This window comes from Chaetodon trifascialis, chromosome 14 (assembly GCF_039877785.1).
Source record: "Chaetodon trifascialis isolate fChaTrf1 chromosome 14, fChaTrf1.hap1, whole genome shotgun sequence".
Lineage (NCBI taxonomy): Eukaryota > Metazoa > Chordata > Actinopteri > Chaetodontiformes > Chaetodontidae > Chaetodon > Chaetodon trifascialis.
In genome coordinates, this window is record NC_092069.1 from 7808577 (window position 1) to 7825311 (window position 16735).

The 16735-nt window shown below is 41.3% G+C and overlaps 1 protein-coding gene across 3 annotated transcripts in view; it reads right to left on the reverse strand.

The window, feature by feature from the left end:
- The window catches only part of sobpa (sine oculis binding protein homolog (Drosophila) a), a 42919-nt gene that overhangs the window by 22314 nt on the left and 3870 nt on the right, over positions 1-16735 (reverse strand). For 2 of the 3 annotated variants that reach the window (XM_070979808.1, XM_070979807.1), the window contains exons 2-4: positions 9843-9963; positions 7992-8201; positions 4452-4603 (exon numbers count right to left, since the gene is read on the reverse strand). In XM_070979808.1, the coding sequence (XP_070835909.1) occupies positions 4452-4603; positions 7992-8201; positions 9843-9963 (483 nt within the window). Of the gene's footprint in view, positions 1-2687; positions 2712-4451; positions 4604-7991; positions 8202-9842; positions 9964-16735 lie in introns of all 3 variants that reach the window. The other variant, XM_070979806.1, reaches the window with a different exon arrangement.

Here is a 16735-nt window from a genome sequence, read left to right on the forward strand (position 1 = left end):
AGCTTCTCAGCTAGAGCACCATAGCATCAGGCGACCAAGCCTTTTATTTGTCCGCTGGTAAGATAAAGATATAATGTAGAGGCCAAGGTTTGCTTTATAACAGGCTAGTGAGCGAGCAAGATGCAAGTGAGTTAGTAAGTGGTGCGAGATTTTTTGGCAGACATGGGCTTCCATACAATTATTTCCTTGCTTGCTTACAGCAGTACTTCAGTTCTACAAAGTGTCACTTTCAATTGTGATGTATTGATGGAGTGAAGGGACCTTTTTCTTTTTAACTGCCAGTGTAACTGAATGAAATGTGTTCCTTCCTTGTATGAGTGGTTTCTGAATAGTTATTGGGCAAAACATGAAGTGGAATCTGTGATTAAATGTTATTTTATCAAGCAACAAAGTGATTTTGAAGTAGAAGACTGATTGCTAACTTTAACATGTCGCATTAATGGGTGATATGGTGATTAAACAATAAAAACAAGGCATTTGGAACTATTGGTTTATAGGCTCACTGGGACGCTGTGTGTGAGAGCTCTTGAGGTAAAAGATTTTCTCTAAGATTGATATGATCTCACCTGTCACTTTGAAATTCAGACTTTTCGACCACAGCTGTCACTGCAGCGAGAGAACATGCTCTGAAATTTCTGTCAAAAGTCTGAGGCTGATTAACGGGGAGAGCACAGAGAAGTGGAAAGAGTGTTGCTGTATCTTTGCATTTTTTTCCACACAATTTTCTCACCACACCTCCGTGTACCTTAAATGCCATCAAAATACATTCCACCTCCACTATCGACAAAAATGTCAGTCATAAGGTCGGAACATAATGCAAAGTTAATTACACTTAAAACGGATGTCATGTCTGAACTAAACTATAAATGTGCTGTACAGGACTACTTATAATTATATACAAGTGCCATTCCAAAATGTGGGAAGCTGTTAGAATGTAAATAAAACAGAATGTGATCACTTGCTAAAGCTTTCTGATATACACGCAGTTGAAAACAAAACAAAGACAATATATGTTTTACTTCATAACCTTCAGTGTTTTTTGTAACTATCTGCTTATTTTGAATTTCATGCAGCAACATGTTTCAAACACATTTGGACAGGAGCAGCTAAAGACTGGGAAAATAGTGGAACGCTCCAAAAACACCTGTTTGGAACATTCCACAGGTAAACAGGTTCATTGGTAGCATGTGATAGTATCATGATTGGGTATGACAGGAGCATCCTCAGTCGTTCACAAGCGAGGATGGAGAGAGGGTCACCATTTTGTGAAAAACTGCGTGGGCAAAAATTTCTACAATTTAAGAAAAACGTTTTTCAATTGCAAGGAATTTTGGGATTTCATCTTTTGAAATCTATCTGTCTATTCAAGGTAAGGTCACCTGAGATAAACTGATGCAAAATTGAAAAGTGTGCTGTGGTCTGACGAGTCCACATTTCAAATTGTGTCTGGAGGTCATGTCCTCCAGGCCACGGAAGAAAAGGGCCAATCAGATTGTTACCAGCACAAAGGTCAAAAGCCAGCTTCTCTGATGGTGTGTGGGTGCATTGGTGCACATGGCATGGGGAACTTGCACATCTGCGAAGACACTATTAATGCTAAAAGGTACATACAGGCTTTGAAGCAACATATGCTGCCATCCAGACAATGTCTTTTTCAGGGACGTCCCTGCTTAATACAGCAAGACAAAGCCAAACCATCATTTAATTTTTTTACAATTAAGAAACTAAATGAGAGAATGAGAAAGAATTTCAAAACTTCAACAATCCATGTCCTCAGACCAAAAACAGTCACTGAGCGTTGTTAAACTCAAAGGTGGTGTAACACACAGGTATTTTGGAACATGCTGTAAGCATCAAATTTAGAGAGATGACATGAAATATCTTTGTACTGTACTCAATTGAATATAGAATATATACAAATCATTGCATTCTGATTTTATCTGCATTTTGCACAGCATCTCAACCTTTTTGTGTGTGGAATTAGAGTTAGAAATAACACTGTATAACAGTAAAGGAAATCTTTTCAGTGAGCCTATTGTCTTCATGAATAGAGTGTATAAACTTCATATGAACTGCTTTATATTTAATTACTTACTTAATGGAATACAAGGCCAGTGGATTCATAACCTCTCTACATTTGATGTCATGTTCACAGCCTCCCTGACTGATTTGAAATCGCCTTTGGCACAGGGCTGTGTTAACGCCTGTGAGCTCCTCTGGTGCTCAGAGGACAAAATATAACCAGTTTAAAAGCTGCGTTTTGATCTGATCTGTTCTGAAAATCTCCAGACTGTCACACGTTCTCCCGTGAGGTTTCCACATTTTGGACTCTCCTTATCATCATCAGGACCAAACAGATCATCATTTTACATTAAGTACGATGAAAACTACAAACTGAACCTTGGAAAGGCAAATGAGCTAAAATGTTAAGGTAGAAAATGAAAAACATAAACAGCAGTATGAGCAACAGTACAGAAGACGCAAGGCTCAGCTTGATTCTCATGCTTTGGGAAAAAGTGTCAGAAAACAAAAGAAATTGGATATCACTAACTGAAATGAACAGACATACTCTAAGTGCACCCCTATCCTGTTCCTGCTCCAGTGCAGTGCTTGGAAAAGTGATTATGTTAAGATGAACAACTGACTTCAGGACAGACAAGCAGGAGAGTAAAACACATCATACTCACAGCGGAATTCCTTACATATCCCAGCTTTGATACAAGAGAGAAAGGAGATTGTTTAACTACAGTCATCAGGAGGGAATGAGAACACAATAACAACTTTGACGTTTGCTGTCCTGCGTTTGAGGCGCCGGCTTGACCGAGACATGGCGTTGATAGCCTGAGGGTGTTTTTGTAGTAAAATCCTTTTTTTTTTTATCTTAATGCTTTCTGGTTTAATGTATTATGTATCATGCATTTTGTATTCAAGCCAAACCCGAAAAAGTAATGAGAAGGTTTTAAAGTTGAGATTCTTAAACAAGATTTCTTAGTTAAAATGACCTTTTGATGTCTTGAATAAGAATGAAGTGTAGTAGAGTAAGTGCTGAAGTTACAGCAGATAAAGCTCCTGCTCGCAGTATAAAGACTATCAAAATGTCATAAAAACTTCATTTAGCTCCGTCAGAAGCAGAATATACTGCATGTTTAGAAAGAGCTCACCAAAGGCTGGAACGTTTGCTGGCAGCCATATTAGAGGCTCTCTGCGCTTGGCAGTAATAAAGATACAGCAAATGCACTCCTGAACTGAGTAGACATAGCTTAACTGTATGTTTTTCACACACACAAAGAAAACACTGCAGACTAAAATGACCAGTTTTGGGTGTAAATAATCTCTGTACACCGTGGCATTACGTTAGCTAATTGTACCCATTAGTAAAGTATTAGCTAAGGTTTACATTACAGATAGCTAGTAGTTGAATGTTAACATTAAGATTGGTTGTTTTGCTAATTTTGTTAGTTAGCTAGTCAAGAACAGCTTGTTCTCCCTGAACTTAACTGAGGCCTCTCAAGCTATTAGTGCTTAAGATAGGAGTTTACTGTGTAAGCTAAATTTGGAAATAATGTGACATTAATGGGTCATTGACTTTTGAGCCCAATTAAGTTTTGTTAACATGAACCAAGCCACATTAATATTGTTTCCCCTCCAAAAAAAAAGATTACAGTTATGAAGGTTTGACTAGAGGCAGGAGCTAGTTCTTTCACTAAAATGTGAAAAGGAGTGCTGACAGGCTTGCAGAATGCATTTTCTACTCCTTACATTAAATTCTAATGTTCACTAAAGCATTTTCCTTATTTGCTATAGCTAGCTGCAACCTGTTTACTCAAGCAAAAGAAAGAAAGAAGCGAAAGAAATAGTGTGCCAATTTGAGAAATACGCTTATTTATCCAGAAATAGTTAAAGAAACTCCCTGTAAAGCAAGAAACAATTGCTTTTACATTACTGTTGTGAGTTGCGGCTAATGAAAATGCGGTTTTAGAGGTAGATTTTTGACCTTTGAAAAGCTAGCTAAAATAAGCTAAGCTAAGATAGCTGTTTCCCACAGCTAGTCATTATGCATACTCAAGTTGCCTACCATTATGAGAATGGTATCAATCTTTTCATTTAACTCTTGAAAATAAAGCGAATAAATGTATTTCCCAAACTGTCAAACTATTCCTTTAATTTTAGAACCTTTTCAGTTGATGAACACTGCATCATTAGCATCATGTCCATGTTATTCTCAATGATCATTGTTCAGGTGGTAAATCTCACTCTTACAGGATATATGACCATATATTGATTTTTTTCATGCTTGTTTTATGCATTTTCAATCTTATATTGTCCCCTGGCAATCATTGATTATGATCATATGGAAGTTGCCAGGACATTTGTGACATACTCTTTTTGTGCAAAGTCTCTAAAAGAAGTTGTGTCAAAATGTCCAGCTGATAATAAGGAAGGAATTTTACCTTGTTTCTCTTAAAATAGGCTCTGCGGCAGGCGGCGAAGCACTTCTCACTGCAGAAGCTCTTCAGCTCACTCCCCATGCTCAGAGAATAGCGTTTGACGCCGACCTTCTGGCACCAGGCGCACATGATCTGCACGTTGGATGCATCTTCATCTGGAATGACACAACCAACAGCGAGAGTGAGTTAGAATGGAGCTCAAGTGTAATCTAATGGAGACAAACATCTACTCTTTCCTACATGATCTCTTTTCAATGCACAGACCCTGGACATTCAGGCCCAGGTGCCATTAAGGATCATTCTGAAAATGTTTCAACCTGGGCCTATTTTACAGGATTTATATAAAAGCCTTTTTACAAAATACTCTTATTTGCTTTACTATAGTTTCAGTACCACTGACACTTGAAATGAGAAGAACTGAGTTTTAACAGACTCTAATGATGTCTTACAATATAACCAATGCTGACCTTGTTGTACGCCTTAAACTATGTGATCAAAGTATGCTTAAGCAACTATTACAACTATTATATTTTAAGTTTAAGTCCATGGCAGAGAAACTCAACAAGCGTGCAAAAACTAGCTCTATTAAACACAAGGACCAAAAGGCATTAACTCAGCTGATTCAGGCCAGCTGCTGGGCTGGTTAAATCCGCTCAAGAATCAAGCCACAAAACCACTGTAGGATTTGTAATGAAGCCCTGCCATGGGTAAATGCAGCAGAACCGGATGAGCCGGGGACATGGGAGGATGCCTATTTGCGGCTGTGCTCTGTGGGTATTAGGGATCCTGAAGTGGACATGAGGATGTACTCTGATGATGCTGGGTGTTCACACAGGAGGATCTGTCAGAAGGTGTGGTCTCCCTGCTGATGTGCATCCTGTGTGAGTGTCTACGACTAAATAATGCTCATGGTTTGTGTAAGCTGTCTGACAGTTGAGGTTTATTCCACAGAACAACAATGCAAGAAGGTATTTGTAAGAGAATTTAGATCACTACACCCTGACTGACAGCTTACACAACTCTGAACTGACCTGATCTGATTGAAAGCCAACCCATCCATGTACCAGCGCATACACTCTCACACACACACATACACACCAATACTTATGTGAGACCACAGTTTAATTTTGTTTTATGGTCCTTCTTTTTTTTTTTTAATTCCCGAAACATTCATGATGAGGGCATGTTGAGGGCTGAGAGAAGGGGAAAAGAGCAAAGAAGAAAAAAAAAGGACAGAAAAAGAACTAGAAATAAATACATATACAACAAATATTTATCATGGACAAAACTGGACGTAAAATGGATGTTGACATAAAATAGACATTGACCCCTACTGCAAAGGTTAAGGCAATGGGATCTTAATGACACAGTGACCTTCAAGGAGACTGTATACAGCTATTAACTGATCAAGTATAGAAAGTATGAGCACAGTTAGAACAAGCAAACAAATGAAATTGTGTTTTTCTTTAAAAAAAAAAGTTTAAAATGATGTATAATATGAAAGAAAAAAGTACATGTACATGTACAACATCAGTTATTACAGCAGTTTTATGTTTGTGGGTGTTAATTTGTGTGTGTATGGGCGGTTTTGCGGCAGAGCTCTGGCAGTTATGTATGAGTATCCTACTATTTGCAGCTCATATATGTAAATGTTTAGGTTTACTTCTCAGTTAATGCCGCTTTACCGAAATTCATGACCTGCATGGGAGGCTGGCCTTAAGTTCTCCTCACAGAGCTAAGGGAAGGCATTCTGAAGACTAATGGTGACTTTACAGGTCACAAAGACTCTACCCACATCTCTTATGATTTATGATAGTCCTAACAAATTTCTGAGTTAAATCTACAGATGACCTCAGCACATCCTTCCTGGTCAGTGTGGGTAACAAATTATTTTAACAGACCCTCTGCGACAGTGAAATGCCTCTTCTGTGGCAAACTGTGACTGCTGGTGATGAGCTGCGGGCTTTTAGTGCCGTGGCTGTTGCAATGACAGAGATCCTCTGAGATTCCCTCCAGTATCTCCCAATTATCACATTATGACTACGCGGGTGTGAGGGCGAAAAAACGCAGGCCCATTAGTCTTTCACCCCCGCTCGCCTCCTTATCACACGCTGGCCAGGCTTTTCACCTCTTGTTGAGCTTAATGGATCGACAGGGCCATCAGATTTTAAGTACAAACTAACTCACAATTAAGGGAATAACTCCCCGGGGTCCTAAAGATAGCACAGTAGACCCAACATGCATATTTTATGTCTTTCCTTTCCTCCACGCTCTATCTCATTCCTATGGTCTCTCTGCCTTTTTGAGTCTATCTGGATTGCTGCCCACTGCAGTGATAACAGCAAAACAAGACATAGTTTCATTCTAAGCTGACTGGGTGGGTGGATGAGGGTTTGTACTTTGCTTGGAATAATGCATGCACCTAAAAGCAGGATCGAAGGCCAGCATGGAATCACAACATCTCTCACTATGCCTCAAGATTTTCATACAAAGAGACATCTTGAGGTGGACTTGTTTTTGCCTTCCCACATCCTGGCACCTCGTCACAAGCCCATCTCAAAACACCCACATCTGCATGGGGAGGGGGGGGCCGTCAGTAATTATGCAGCCTCCATACTAAATGCCGCCATCATCCGCCGTACCTGCAACTCAAAAGGTCCTTTGTCGGATTTTGCGGGGCACATGAATTATTCAGCATACAGTATGTGTGAGGGTGGGGGGAGAGTTGAAGGGGGTGTGGGCCGGGTGGTGGCTTGGTGCTGGGTTTTAAGTGGGACCACACCATCTGTTTCCCCGCCTAGGCAGGGCCAGCGGGGACTCCTCTTGGGCGATGCCAAGGCAGCTCGCTCCCTCCGCCGGGGCGTACCAACCTCCTGTGCCACAGCAGACGTAAGGGATAATGAAGCCCTCTGTCTGGCCGAGGAAAGCGGACATTTCCTCAGAGAGTTGATGGGGTTATATTGACACTTGGGCAGGTGGAGGAAAACAAGGTGTACAGCAGGTAGCTAGCTCATTAGTCGCCTGTCCCTGCCTGGTTTGGAGGCTTTCAGGCCATTGCAAAGACAGAAAGTTTTCGCGTTGCATAAACATTTAGTTTCCTGCTAAGTGCTGGAGAATCAGCAAGTAGGTTTATACTTTCAGTACAATGTTATCTGTCTGGAGAACAGCTGCGGATGAAATCTATGCCAGTTCTTCTACTTGGGTGTTTTTAGGGGAGAAACAGTCGTGTGTGTTTGTGACTGAGCATTTGGGCGAATACATCAGCAATCTGCGATGGGCTGGAAATGACCTTGATCTTTTTGGAAATTTAAAATGTAGCCTTGCTCAAAACACACAAATGGGTAGGCATAAAACAGTCGAAACGTTATGTACTGGCTCTGGAGCTCGGATGGTTTGCCCATTTGAGTAAATTTTGATACTAGCTTATGCTGGCAGTCATTATGTCTAAGTGCTTTCTTGACAAACAAAGACTTGTATAAGCCTAAACTACTTTCCAATTCATCTACTGTGTGTGTCTTTCCAAAAAGGTGTTGTGCTCCCTACCTGCAGGGGGCTTGATCAGTGGTGGGGGGATCATGGGCATTATGATGGGCAGGTTGCCATGTTCCTTGGTGCTGGGCGTGGAGGTGGACGGGGTGATGGAGGGCTCTGTGACTCCGTTCCTGGAGGCTGGCAAAGAATGGGAGCTGTTGGCTCGATCCGGAGAACCTTCGCCGCTCTCGGTTGAAGGTGGGATTTTTGGCAACATGTTTTCTAGACAGGGGAAAGTGAGCAAAGGGTTAGTGAACAACTGATGAGATGCTGCGGCATTGTCTGCAAATACACTAAGATCTGACACAAAAGGTCACTTCTTACCATACTGGAGGCACAAGAGATGACGCATGTCTGTTTTTCAAGGTGGGCTTGGAAATGTTTATGTTTAGCTCCAAAATATTAGTGACTGAATAAGCAATAATGAAGGTTAAAGCTGCACTTACCAATATTCTTATATTAGTAGTGGATCAAAAGAACAAATGTAATGTGACAAACCCACAGACAATGATCATCCAACACTGCAGTGCCCCTCAGCTTAGAGTGTATTTGCATCTATACTTATATGTGGTTTTCCAACCCACAATTTTACTGTTTGGGCTCAGTTTCACAGCTCTTGTCAGCCGCGCTCTAGTTACAGAGGGCAGCACTTTCCAGAAAACAAAAACCTCTAATAAACTGACTGTACACTACCTGTCCAGAACCAAATGGCAGATGGACAAAGTTAGCAACTAGCTGGTGAACATAGTGGAGCTGATCTTTGTCTTTTCAATAGTGGATTTCATTGAACTTTAAACGTAATTCAACCAAAAAACAAATGAAATTATAAATGTCCACTAATAATATAACACCATCTATAATATAAGAAATATGTAGACTTATGTAACAAAAGATGTCATTTTTATTTGATAAATAAAATGTGAGAAATGCGACTCTCGTCCTTTTTGGCCAAGTACCGGCACTGTAACAGCTCAGATAAATGCACATCAAAATCCAAGTGGCAGCTGGCTTGAGTGGGTTTTTCACAAACAGGGGCTGACTTGATGGCAGTAAGCTGAACTAAACACAGCACAGCCTAGCTGAAAGTGAGTCTGGGCTTCTGGGGAGGCAAAAAAGTGCATGAATGTAAAGGGAAAGTATCCATCGGATTTATAATAAAGACAAAACAAGAGCATCACTGTGAACCTTAAAGTGATACAATAATTGCTCAATCTTGATTATTTTGTTTTCATGATTGCCAGAAGTCACTATTGTAATTGGAAAAAAAAAAAAAATAAATTGAATTGATTTGATTGCCCAGCCTTAGTTGAAAATGACATAAGCAAATGATCCAACTGTTCACACCTTTTCATGAAATTTTGCTAAATTCTGATTGGAGCATGAAAATATGTGACATCATCATGTTCCAACTGAGCCCTGCCCGCTTCAAACCAGCAGGACAAGCAATGTCAAAAACAAAAATACAGACACCTCTCAAGTGCAAAAAAAAAAAAAAAAAAATCAATTTGGGCAGAAAATAGCGTGTTCATGCAGGACATCATCACTGAGCAAGAAGCTGTTTCAGAAATCTGTATTTGGGGCCTTAAACATATTTACAAAGAGGTGTCACAGCCATACTTCACTATACATTCTGCATGAGCCATGTTTCATTACGCATTTATGAGCACTTAATATTTCCACTAATTTCATTATCTTTCCATGCAGCACATGACACCATGGTGGGTAATTAAGCGATTGAGAATGCTGACTGCTGGGCCAGCCGAGCAAAAAAAAAAAGCATGCATTTATTCATAAAAAAATCCAAAAATGGACTGCACTTAGGGACAAAGGCAACAGGTGCCTGCGACTGTTAGAGTTCCATACCTTTGAGGACAGAGATGTGCTGTGGCGTCTCCCCTATCTCCAGGTTGTCAGAGTCTCTCAGCTCCACCTTGTCATAGCCGTACCAGCCCAGCAGCTCGTTCATGGTGTTCTCTGCAAAACTCTGCAACACAAACAGTCCCCTGGTCAGACTTAAGACAAAGGCTTCACACCTCGGACTAAAAGCAGACCTGCTTTGATGTAGACAGTATCCTATATGAGCTGTAACTCTGGCAATACAAGCTGCTACATTAGCAACTAGCGCTTTAGTAAATAAATAGTAACAAATTAAAGGTGAGTAATCTCTGAAATTTTGTATAATAACAGATAAAATATGAATCTTACCCAAGCAAGTATGTTAAGATTTGGAAAACAGGGTGAAGATAAATGAGATTTGAGGTCATTTGTTAAAAAAGCAAAAGCAACAATCTGTTTCTTTGTTGCATTGGCTGTGTTAGCTTCTCCTGAGACCTTGAATTTAAGACTGGCTCCTTAGATTTGTCCACAATACCACATTTCTTCACCTAATTAGGCAGATATATAGCGATGCCACTCAAAATTTAAAGCTGTGCCCTGAGAAAACCATGATGTAGGTTTTTCCAGATCTCCTTCATAAGTACAGGTCAAGCTAATTGGGGCCAGCTCTGTCCAAATGCTGCATAGTGTGCATCCAGACAAACTAATGGCCCCTCTCACAGCACAATAAAGGAGGAGGATGTGAGCAGAGCCTCTGATAAGAACCCTGTCACAGCACACGAACAGCAACCAGAACTTATCACAATACAGTAAGCCAGAAAGCACAGCACACTGAAGTGACAGCAGAGGTACAGGTTTGACTCATGACTTTACGATTGTTTTACAGATATATCAAAGGCACCCTCTTCTTGTCCTACAGCTGATCTGATTGGTTGAAAATGTTGTCTCTGCATCCAATAATGGCACAGGGGAATAAATGGACCATGGGGACCAATGACTCATGGAGCCCGAAGCTGAGGAATCCAACAAGTTTCCAACAAGATTATTATTTTTGCATCATTGAGCTACACTGTACTATTGTTCGAATATTCTATTTATTGATATTGATTCCTTTGTTTTATGGCATTAATTATCTTCATAATTATCATTCTCACTATGTACATATATTATATATCTGTATGTGTATGTGCGTGTGTGTGTGTGTGTGTGTGTGTGTGTGTGTGTGTGTATGTAAAACCTTAACATACAGTACAGTTTTCCCATTTTTCTTTAGCTTTAGGTTGTGCAGTAATAGTCTGACCCTTGCCAGGCTGCTGATTATTGAAGGAATAATCCAGGATTTTGGGAAATACACTTATTTGTTCCTCTCTCATGTGTGTACTGTGTGTGCTAGCAGGCAATTGGCGTAGCTTAGCATAAAGACTGGAAGCAGAGGGAAACAGCTTGCCTCCTCTGTCCAATGGAAAAAAAAAGCAGTACCTCTGAAGCTAACTAATGAATACTCAGCACACTTCCCAAAATACTGAACCATTTCTGTGAGTGACTTATCGACATTTAGCTGGAGAAATTTCAGAATAAATACATAGATACACACAAGACTGACAACAAGAGTGTATTTCACGGTGAACCACCAATCACAAACACTCATAAAGGGTCAAGCTGTATTTCAGCTGTCACAGAGCTGCAAGTAACTTCACAGCAGAGAAAATATCATAATTCAGGAAACGGCACGAGTGCCACCCATGTCGCTTAGAGTGAGTCGCCTGCAGCACAGCAATGCAGAGTGCGATGCAGATAGTTAGTGCAGGTAAATCTCTATGCAGGTGATGCATAAAAGTATTTCCTCCATAACAGCCTCTCACAACACAGTCAATAAACACTGTACTCAAAACAAAAACACAGCCCTGCTAATGCACACGGCCCATTATCACTGCACACCTCTCAGCTGGAATATTCCCAGAAGCGTCTATTCACTGAACCCTAAACTATGGTGGATGGTTCAGCTCTCATTTGACTCTAAAACATGGATGAAAATGTTCTTTCTGTGGAAGCAAACCGCAGCGGCGACTGAGGGTGAATCAGCTGTAATTATTTGGTCTGTGTGATAAAATATTAGTCACAGGTCACTAAACTATCGGCTCACAGGGAGCACTGGTCCTCGGTGCTGTGCGTGATGTTTTCCATGCACTGCTGCTGAATACATTTCTGAAAATATTTCGGGTGATGATAAACAAGCTAAGTGCATTTTTTACTAATTTAGCCTAACACTTGGGACCTGCCATTAGCGTGCAGCAACGGCTTATAGATTCATATAACAGGTTTAGGAAAACACTCGCCATGCAGCAATGTAACACAGTTTGTTGCCATGGAGATGACCCGCCTTGTTTTGCAATTGGTGTGCTTGCTCCAGATCAAACTGACAAGACACGTGTCAGCTCATCATTTTATAGCAAGTCCCACGTTACTCTGTGAGTTATCTCTTGATGGCAGCAGTCGCCACTCATCAGTCACTGCATCAAGCAGTTAAACGTCAATTACAAGCGGCTCCTGTCGATATGTCAGAGCCGGAGTGATCGTGTCAGAGTGGCACCCAGCACATCTGACTCTTGACTCTGACTTGAGCTGATCTAAATTTAACAGCAAATATATAGACACACATTCGCATATGTATGCGCATCTGAAGACGAAGCAACGTCAGGGAAAAGTGCAAAACACAAATTGTGTTTGCTGGTAAGGCAAAGATGTTAATAAATCGGCCTTAACAGTTGCCTGTTCCTCTGTAATAAAACAGAAATGCCACAAATAAACCCAAAAGATAATTGGTTTCTCATGTCAGATTTGCCAGAAAGGAAGATCTACCATAGACTCAGCACCCCCATTGACTTTAAAGGTGCACCAAGAAACTTCACATGCTGCCAAGTTTGGAAAACTAGGCTTGAAGCGGCTTCAGTACATCACACACAGCAAGTTCATGATCACAGTCTATGATGTTTTATACCAAGAGGATGAGACGGGGGAAAAAAAGTTCAAACTTGGGTGGCTGGAGATTGTTCACTCACTGCAGGAGGCAGGTCTGGAGTATTGATTCGTGAAGGGCTGTGGGTGGAAAAGTGACCGAATCTGCAACCAGAATTTAATTTGGCCAAATAAACTGAAACGACAAGGTCTCAGTCAAGATGGGCACGGTGTATTCTGGAGTGTTTTCCCAATAAAATACCTTATGCAGCTCTTAAAAGGGAAAAGAAAGGGATGTCTTGACTGGTGCATGCTGACCCAGCACGGAGCCTGTCTGAGTCCACAGTCTGCACACAACAGGTTGGTCCACTGACTCAATTAGTAGATACAAATTCAATTAACAGAGCATGAACACAAAGAGCAGTTTGGATATTGCTTACAGTGGTATTATAGTGAGGGAGATACGAGAGGGAATGAGCCCACACACACACGCACACACACACACACACACACACACACACACACACACACACACTTGTTTAGACTGAGGCAGAAGTATCTCTTTGCATATTTGAGACACTGTGGCACAGGATAGGAGTGACAGAGGCAGATTTTCTCCTGCTTCATCAGCATATTCACCCCGTTTCTAAGCATTTTAGAGAGAAATTCATGATGTGCTGTATTTGTATCTCAGAGTAGTAGCGCTGCTCTCGGATCAGTTTTGCCTCAGTTTTGATTTGTTCACGCGGAGCATAGTGTATAGTTTCTGCTATTCTGTGCAGAAGTAAATCTGCTACACTGGGTGGAAAGACTTGGTCTAAATGCTGGGAAGGCACTACTAATGAAGAATGACAGGAGTTATTGATCTGGCTGTTATGAAATACCACTGTGGCGGCCTGGTCAATGGGTAGACATGGCACAAAGGTGCACGTTCAAGTCAATGACAGGTGCAGTCAAAGCACCATGTTGTGTAATGAGAAACACTGTGCATGCAATCACTGTATCTGCAGGATCATGTCAGTGCGTACATGCAAACATGACCGTGTGAACATCTGGAACACTCTGGACTTCAAGGTTGCACCGCACCAGCATCCAACAATGACAGGATTTGCAGCGATTATTAACAGTAATTAAAGTCTAATCCAAACACTTCTAATCTCAGCTTTTTTTTGTCGCCGAGGTTTTTAAAATGCTGGTGAAAGACGTGACGGCTGCTAATGAGGACAGCTCATGTTTGCAGATGTGACAGCAGCGCTCGCTCTGCCTCAAGCTTCCTGGAAGTCAGATTTAGTGCCACTTCCTGAGCAGAGCTAAAGTTAGGTTCTGACAGCTATACACAACCATGTTTTCGCCCATGGTGACACCCAGTGAACACGCTTTCATGGCATTTTATGTCACCTTAAGTTTCAACAGAAATGGCCAATGAATGTCTTTATTTAAACAGCCAGGGCAGTTCAGCACATGCAGGTCTGACTGACTGGGTGCAGTAAATCAGTAGATGTGACTGCAAGTGGCCCAAGTGTGGCGTTTCCCAGCCTCACATACACTGCATTCTGGGAAAGATTCCTGTTAATTCAAATTAGTTATTAAGGAAAATGTATGATCTCCAAACTGAGAAGCAGAGAATTCTCCAGACGTTTTCTAACACGGTCGCTGTGTGTCACGTTCATGAGCTACAGCATCAATTCTTTAATTGCTAACTGAAAGGTGACGGCGCTCTGACAGGCTCAAAGCGCAAACAATGGCAAGCACAACTGCAGCGATTAGCCCAATTCTGAGAGCAGAACCTGGAGAAGAAGAAATCTTTGAGGAGAAAAACCTTCGTTTTTAACAAATGAGGTCGAGCATCACCCAACGTGAGATATTCCTGAGTAAAACGGATGTCACTGTAAAATAACCGCATCACGACGACAAAAACACAGCATCTCTCTGTCTCGCTTTCCTTCCTACCGTCCTGTCCTCTGTGTCACCCTACTACTTTGAGAAAGTGGGAGTAATATTAAGAGTGGAATCTAATCCTAGTTGGCGGCTCATCAAAGCAGCCGCACCAACTTTGGCTCTGGGTGAGCTGGGGAGGAACAGGCGTTGGAGGCACAGAGGCAGCTGGATGTCTATATGGCACACTGGATGTATAGCCTTTTTCATCCTGTTTAACACAGACAACATCTCTTTTTATCAGCTTTATTCATCCCAAAAGCTTCTAAGAGCCTCAAACAGAACAGAGGTCAACCTGAAATACAGTCCATGTTTGAAGCTGCCAAGAGATTCTTTTTTTTTATGTAGCAAGTTAGAAAAGTTCAAAAAAGGCTACAGTTTCTCAAATGTGTGGCCGTGGGATGGTGACTTCAGTCTGTCCATCTGTCTGTGCAAGACTTTGGCCCAGAGAACAATATCTTAGCAACTATGGAAGAAGTTTCCATGAGATGTGGAATGAATAATCGTGTTCTTCAGAGATATAAATATCCATCTATGAAATTTACATCCCGTCCCCCAAGATGATAAACCATTTAGAGACTGTGCTCTTTCCTCTGACATCAACCTTGGAGTGAACTTTAGAGTCTTTAACCCCACTGTGTACTGTGGGAACGGTGGAAATGAATATCACAGCCTTCAGTGGTCACGGCAGGCTTTACACGTGCAGTCTCGTTCAGTCACCAAAGCAGTACGGAAGCAAATTGATTGAATAAATAATAATGACAGCTGCAACTGACTGCTTGCTAAGCAATGGTTCAGTCATCGCAAGAAGTCAGAAAATGGCCAAAGATATTATTAACTGCTGTTTTTAAAGCCAGACGATGTAGCGCCTGAAAGAAACAATGATGCACTCTTCATCTTACAAATGAGACACAGAGGTTCTGCTGCTGCAGCCTTACCTGGGCTGGTGTGAGCGGTGGCTTATGGGAGCTGATGTTAGCTAATGCTAGCTCACTTTAGATGGACTTTAGATGCTGTGTAACTGACATGATTCTTCTTCTGCAAGGTTTTAGCATTTATCATTATAATGCAGCTGTGTCTTGTGGGAGCAGTTTAGCAAAAACCACTCAGTCCCTGCGACCCCGTGCAGGATAAGTGATGGATGATGATGGATATTTCTGACATAAAGTCCACTTTTATTGTCCTCCTAATATCGTTGAGTCTATGTGTTTTGTGACCATTAGTTGGGACATTTTGACCTACGGAAGCCGAGAATGAGCAATTATTTTTTAAAGCCGTTATCTCGAGATCAAGAGATGTTTTTTGTTATAAAAAAGCTCCTTTTGTCGTGAGAATGAGTTTATTTGATTCACTATGCCAAGAAAACAAAAGGTTGTTTCCTCTTATTTCCTTTAATGTTTAACAGGGATCAGTAGAGCCGTGTCAGCAGAGGGCGTCTTGATAGGCGTTTGCATGACTGATCAATCATATCTCATATTTATTTATATGCATACTTTATAATACCATTCAAACGGCCACCAATGCAGGTAGTTTCTTCTCCAGTCACCCCATGCCAACCAGAATTCTTTGGTAAAAAAAAAAAAGAGCGATTATGTAAATCTGGCTAATTATATGATCTTTTATGATTATCGTCTACGATATATGATTATTTGTGCACCCTGCCTCTGCCGATGCCTTTGCTGCACACTATGGGTTAGAACTCTGATATGTTGGTGATCTTTTGGTGCATTTATTTACGCTGTCAACAGGAAACCATCAGCTGAAAAATACCCACTTTGTCCTCTTTAGTGTTGGCCCGTTAAAGGCAAGATGGTGCTTTTGCAGAACGCAGGATCATTAGTGATGTACTGGTGATACTTTCAGTTACGATTCACGAGCTGGCTCTTCTCTGCCATGTATTCAGCAGTGGATGATGATTAAAATACAGTTCAGATCCTGCCTCTCCACAGTCCTCCCCCTTGTCTCCCTCCAGTAAGACCCAGTCATGGCCAGTAGGGCTTGTGGTAATGATGGTGGTGGGAATTGGATAC